The sequence below is a fragment of the Coenobita brevimanus genome, chromosome 40 (genome assembly GCF_032717465.1).
Source record: "Coenobita brevimanus isolate Jiangsu-jjx chromosome 40, ASM3271746v2, whole genome shotgun sequence".
NCBI classification, from domain to species: Eukaryota; Metazoa; Arthropoda; class Malacostraca; order Decapoda; family Coenobitidae; genus Coenobita; species Coenobita brevimanus.
In genome coordinates, this window is record NC_136993.1 from 57,268,490 (window position 1) to 57,275,605 (window position 7,116).

Below are 7,116 nucleotides of genomic sequence, written 5' to 3' on the forward strand. Positions count from 1 at the left end.
TGAAAACTGGACATCGAAGTATTTCTTTCTCAAACACAGTCACAAACCAGTATGCTTGATTTGTCATGAATCTGTAGCTGTCAACAAGAGGTTTAATCTGAAGCTCCACTATCAGACGAAAAACAAAAAACACAGTGAGTTAATTAGACAGAAATAAAAAAAGAGCAAAACTGCTAATACGAAAGCAAGTTTGGAAGCACAGTCCCTAAATTTTACCAAACAAGTTGCAGAATCAGAGATAAGTACATGTGCCAGTTACGCAGTAAGTTCACTAACAGCTGAAAATATGAAACCATTCACTGAAAGGAAGTTCGTTAAGAAGTGTCTGATGGTCGTGGTAGACACTGTCTGTCAGGAGAAAAAAAAAAAATCTATTCTAATATCAGTCTGTCTGCAAGAACTGTAATACGACGAACTGAAGAAATGTCTGCTGATTTAAAACAAGCACTAAGTGACTGCTGTGATGTATTCCAATATATTTTAGTCGCGCTTAATGAAGGTACAGATGCAAAGGACATTGCACAACTTGCAATATTTGTTCGAAGTATCAACTCAGATTTTTAAAATTTGGAAGAATTCGTCTCTAATACCTCTCTAGAGTACTACAACTGGAGCAGACATTCTCGAAGCCATGTTAATCAGTTTAAGAGACATGAATTTAGATATCTCAAAACTAGTTGCAGTAACTACAGGTGGCCCACCAGCCATGGTAGGTGAAAAGAAAGGCTTTGCTGCACTTCCTGAGAAGTACATGAAAGAAACTGGATAGCAAAGCACAATCGTTAAGCTGCACTGTATTATTCATCAGGAAGCAAAAAAATAAATACATAAATAAATGTTGAATTCCTCCTCCTGCTCCTCCTCTTACTACTACTACTACTACTACTACTACTATTACAAAGTCAGTATTAATAAAAATAATAATAAAATAATAATAATAATAATAATAATAATAATAATGCACTTAACATTCGAAAATTCGAATTCGTAGAGCGACACTATTCTAACCGCATTATCACGTGTTGGCCTAACCTTCCTGCCTGGGGTTAGCTATGAGATTTTCATTTTCACTCCCGAGACTTTTTTATTTTTTTTTTATCTATCGATAACTTTAAACGTATAATATCTCAGAAATTAGAAATACTCAAAAGAAACGTCATAAAATAAGATAGTTTTTTTTTTTTTTTCTGATGAATATATCCCCAGATTTATGAAAACTTTTTTTAATCACCCTGTACAGTATATGTATGTATGTACCTATGTATTTAATTATTAGTATACTGAACAACCATAAAGACATACATGCAACCTTGTCTCACGACCAACACTGATCTTGAACCGTTCTCTTTGGTGCTCACCTACCCTTACACATGCTTTACTACCTTGGGAAAAAAAAATAACTACACTCAGCAGTTTAACATCGGCACCAGCAGTTCTCAACCTTTTTCTGGTCGCGTAAGGGGTTGGCAATAGCCAACACCTACTTTCGGCATAAGATGATCCACCTGTATACATGGAGAGTAATGAGGAGGATGGATGGTGAACTTGTTGAATGAAAGGCAATGATAGACTATGTGTGTGTGGATGAGCGAATGAGAAGACAAGTGTTGGATGCAAGGGTGTGGAGAGGGTGGGGGATTGGAGTCTCGGACCATCACTTAGTGATGGCCAAGGTAAAGCTGCAAAGAAAGTGGTTGAGGAGACGAAGGGGAAGACAGGAGGAAGCAACTCCTGTGAGAAGAGTGGAGAAATTGCAAGATAGTGAGAAAATGACAGAGTATAAGAGCATAGTGGAAGAAAGACTGGGAAGATATGAGCTAGAGCAGATGGAAGGGGTGGAAGACGTATGTAAGATATTCACGGAAGAGATAGGCGCAGCGTGTGAGGTGGTTTGTGGAGTGAGGAGGAGATGCAAGGGTGAGCATGGGACAGCATGGTGGAATGATGAAGTGAAACGAGCTGTGGAACAAAAGAAGAAGGCATATAGTGAATGGTTAGCGAGTAGAGGTAGGGGAGAAGATGAGAGAGAAGAGAGAGGTATATGTGAGCAGGAGAAGGGAGGTTAAGAGACTGGTGAAGGAGAGTAAAAAGAAAGTGGATGAGGAGTTTGGGAGGAATCTGAGTGTGAAATGGAGGGAGAGTAAGAAATTGTTTTGGAAGGAGGTAAAGAAAGTAAGGCAGTGTGAAAGGGGAAATAGTAGGGGAGTGAAAGATAGGAATAACAGATTGTTGGTGGAGAAGAGAGAGAAACTGAGGAGATGGAAGGAGCACTTTGAGGATTTGTTGAATGTGGAGAGTGAGAGCAGTGCGAGTATAAGTGGTTGGGGAATGGCTGGGAGAAGAAGAGATGAGAGGAGGGAGGAAGAGATCAGTAGGGCGGAAGTAGTGGAAGCAATGAAGAATGTTAAATTGGGAAAGGCCCCAGGAATTGATGGAGTGTGTGATGAAATGCTTAGGTATGGGAGTGAGATTGTTGTGGAGTGGATATGGAAGTTGTGTAGATTGGCTTGGGAAGAGGGAAGGGTTCCAGAGGACTGGAAATCAGGTATAATTGTTCCTTTATACAAAGGAAAAGGAGAGAGAGAAGTATGTGGTAACCATAGGGGTATTTGCCTACTTAGTGTGACTGGTAAAATATATGGTAGAATACTCATTGATAGGGTTAGGCATATGACAGAGGAGCTAGTTGGAGAAGAACAAGGGGGATTTAGGAAGGGAAAAGGGTGTGTAGATCAGATATTTGTTCTAAGATGTTTAGTGGAGAAGTATCTAGAGAAGAGAAGGAAAGTGTATGCTGCCTTCATGGACTTGGAGAAAGCTTATGACAGAATAGATAGGCAAGGTATGTGGAAGGTATTAAGAATATATGGAGTGGATGAGAAATTGTTGAGTGCTGTGAAGAGTATGTACGAGGGAGCTAGGGCTACGGTGCGAGTGGATGGTGAGCTGAGTGAGTTCTTTGATCTCAATGTGGGACTGAAACAGGGTTGTGTGATGTCTCCCTGGCTGTTTAATATATACATGGCTGGGGTTGTAAAGGAGGTGCAGGGTAGGGCAGTGGATGTGGGGGTGGCTCTAATGAATGAGGGTGAGATTTGGAAGCTTCCGGTGTTGCTGTTTGCTGATGATACAGTACTGTTGAGTGAAGATGAATGGAAGTTGCAAGGTTTGGTGAATGAATTTGGGACAGTGTGTAGGAGGAGGAATCTGAAAGTTAATGTAAACAAAAGTAAAGTTATGGTGTTTGAGAGGAATGAAGTCACAGAGTGTGCAGTGAGGCTGGATGGTGAGGATATGGAGAATGTGAGTGCATTCAAGTACTTGGGTAGTGTGATGAGTAAGGATGGAACTTTGGGGGATGAAGTGCGTGAAAGGGTACAGCAGGGAAGGAAGGTCGTTGGTACACTGAAAGCAGTGATAAAAAATAGGGAGGTGAGTATGGAAGTTAAGAAGTCACTGCATGATAGTAATGTGATCCCTACCCTGACGTATAGAAGCGAGGCATGGACCTTGCAAGAGGGGAACAAGTCAAGAGTGAGAGCAGTGGAAATGAGTTACTTGAGAGGAGCATGTGGAGTGACGTGGAGGGACAGGTTGACGAATGAAGAAGTGAAGGAACTCTGTGGGGTGGATGTGGATGTGGTTGAGAAGATTAGGAGAAATACACTGAGGTGGTTTGGACATGTGGAGAGAATGGAGAATGAAAGACTGACTAAGAGGGTGTATGTAGGTGAGGTGGAGGGAGGGAGAGGGAGAGGTAGACCAAGGATGAGGTGGAGGGATGGAGTTGAGAGGTATATGAGGGAGGGGGGGGTGAGTTGGGGGGAGGGTAGTCAAATGGTGGGTGACAGAGTGACTTAGAGGCGTTTTGTCTGCGGCCACCCTTTGCGGGATTAGGGCGTCGGGCTATAGATAGATAGATAGTTTCACTTAGGCTTGGATTACATAGCCATGCTCTCCTCCACCCTCTACCCTTGGTTAACATATCCACGCCTCCCCCCTCCCCCCTCATTTGCTTCCTGCATCATCCACCTCTGAAGGCTTACTCCAGATTTTGTTCTCTGGTTCAAGTGGAGGTTAACCCAGTTGAATATAGTCTGCATTATCTCTTCTGCTATTCACTAGACCCTTTTCGAAGGATTGGGGGAAAGTTGAGGGACGCGTGTTTTTTTAACTGGGATTTCATCTATTTTGCAATACAAGATGCATTGGTATCATTAATTTTCTCTCGAAACGACCAGATTAGAGAGAGAGAGAGAGAGAGAGAGAGGAGAGAGAGAGAAAGCAAGTAGGTGACCAAACGAGACATGAAAGAAGGAAACTAACTTGTTCAGGTACAAAGAAGTATGTGCTTTTAAGTCTGAAACAGACAAAATGTAAACACCGAATATTAATCAATAGTTTATCGTGACACACACACACACACACACACACACACACACACACACACACACACACACACACACACACACACACACACACACACACACACATATGCATGCACACGCGCGAGCGCGCGCCCTTGTTTAAGTCACTTTTTTTCTCCGATTCCTCACGCCCCTCATAGAAAATGCTCACGCCCTCCTAGGCGAGCACATCCCCCAGGTTGAAAACCATTGATTTCCACTATACGTACGAAAAAAACCCATAATCCCTATTTATTTGCCTTGTCGTACGCTTTTTCAAGATCCATACATACTATAAATACTCAGCAACCCTCACAAAGTTTCTCCACTAACTTTCTCGCTGCAAATGTTCATTTTACACATACTTAACCACTCTTAAAGCCACCCTGTTCTGATATATTCCTTAATGACTTTATTATACTGTCTTTCATAATACTGTACCTTCGCTACAGCACTCGACACTTACTACTACTACTACTACTACTACTACGATTATGATGATGATGATGATGATGATGATGATGATTATACAGCAGTGATAGTACCTAAAGATAGTGTTGGTGTCTCTGTTGTTGTCGTTGTTGGTGGTGTCGTTGTTGATGTTGTTGAGGTGTATGATGAGTGCCCGGCAGATGGTCTTGGTGTCCCCCCACAGCCCCTGGGGGAAGCCCTGCTGCCCCATTGACCCTGCCACCATCACCACCACACCAACGCCCACATGCCTGAGGAACACAATTCATCAGTGAGGTAACAGTACAAATTTTCTTCAGGGAAGATGACCTTCTCCCATATATTTCATTACCAGTTACACAGTTTTAAAGGTACACAAGAAAATATGTATGTGAACTATACAAATTGATTTGTCAATACTTCCTATCCCAGCGAGAACTGGCTCCATGAATAGTCAGAATTTAAATAGGAGACGTTTAACAGAATTAAAAAGAAGTACAATGATGCAGATACAACACCTTTATTCAATTGCACCTTGTTATAGCTCTATCTTTTATCATCTTAGGTGCGATGACACTTTTTTATTCTTCCTACATCCGGATATGAGAATTACAGTAGTAGGAATGCCACGATAGTAGGAATGAATGGGAATCAAAGGTGACCGTGTTGAATTCCTAGCCCGTTCAGAGTGAGGACGCAGTAAATGCATTCTTTTATTGTTAGCAGTAGGCTTAATTCAGTTTAGCAGAGCACCTACATAGTCAAACGGTAAATGAAGGCTATAATCTAACATTTGTACTTCGAAAATGATGTCTTAATGCGATGAAATTCGTGTGAAGAAACGTAATGTAAATTATATAAACGTGTCACTGAATAAGAGGAACTAAAAGCAGTGATGGAATATTCAATTGTATATCATCAATGTTCCAGAAGATATTGCTACATCACTGATGGATAAAAGCAACAGTGTGTTGAAGGGTTGTGAACTGGGAAACAATGCTGGTGGCAGCCAGTCCATAAGAGCAATTTACAGTGGAAAGCGATTAAAAAATAAAGAACAGAGCAAGTAAGCAGAATGATGAATGGAACTCGTGCACATTATATTAAAAATGTTTATACTCGTAGTCTTGTCATTTATAGCCACTGAATGTATTACTCTATGCAGGCAGTGAAGTTACATGGAACTCAACTTTCCAGTCTTTCAGATTTAAGTCAAGAACAGACTGCTGGTGCCATATGGAATGATGATCCCTCACGCATTTGCCCAAAGACAGCTTGTGTTATCAATTTCTCTCTTCACAAAACAGCATTTTATAATGACTGTGAGATATAGAGTTCTGACCACTTTCAGGGTAAACAAAGAAAAAGGTGCATATTTCCTCCACCCAGTTCAGTCATTTGCTAAGTCCTTTCGCTTTCTCGACATCCATATCTTGAGTTTTCACATTTTCATTCTTAATATTCATGGATCCTAACCTTTGGCTGCAGAATGTAGAACATGAAAAGTGACTGCAAAGTGACGTGCAAAGCTACTGTGTGTGGTCTTGGATTCCACACACACCCAATTCGCAGGCACCCGCTATGACTTATATCCTTCTGTCATAAAAGTGCTGTCACAGTGGATGAGAAAATCGTAAATGAATGAAGAGCAGGTCTGATATCTGATTGCATTCATAAACTCAGAGTCTCTATTACAATAACGAATCATATCAACAACAATGTTTAACACACTGCCATATAATGTGTATGATCTAACACCCTAAACAATTAAGTTTGGTTCATCACTCAAAGTGTAACACCTTATGGGAATATTAGTAGTGCTTTACGGATCAAATCCTTACCTGACAATGACCGATACCAGAGGAGAGTGTGGTGTAGTTGTCAGGAGGACCAGGTGACAGCCAGTGAGGTGCTGCTCCACCACCTGACCCACCATCTTTCCGACATGCTCCACGCTCACCTTACCGACACCCACATCCACGCTCGAGGCCCTCACCACAACCATAGGTATCATTATAAGCAGCCTCCATATATTCATAGTCGATTACTGGTTATTATGCCGTTTTAACACTGCAAATTTAAGTGAGAGAAAGCCTAAGCACTTTGTCCAAACAGTTAACAAAGAGGCAATTTATGTTGAACTCATCTGCCAAGGTCATATCACCACGAATATTCCATCATCACTCAGAAAGTTTTGTGAAACTTTTGCCCTAGATTAACTTCAAATTTGTTCTCGTTAATTATTTTTCGATTAACTCAT

At 41.3% G+C, this 7,116-nt stretch overlaps 1 protein-coding gene across 1 annotated transcript in view; it reads right to left on the reverse strand.

Moving 5' to 3' along the window:
* LOC145397130 (glutamate receptor ionotropic, delta-1-like) overlaps nucleotides 1-6,792 on the reverse strand; it is a 41,854-nt gene extending 35,062 nt beyond the window's left edge. Inside the window, exons 1-2 of the mRNA XM_080270329.1 lie at nucleotides 6,698-6,792; nucleotides 4,952-5,128 (exon numbers count right to left, since the gene is read on the reverse strand). Coding sequence (XP_080126455.1) covers nucleotides 4,952-5,128; nucleotides 6,698-6,792 — 272 coding nt within the window. The remainder of the gene's footprint in view (nucleotides 1-4,951; nucleotides 5,129-6,697) is intronic.
* Between the last annotated feature and the right edge of the window lie 324 nt (nucleotides 6,793-7,116).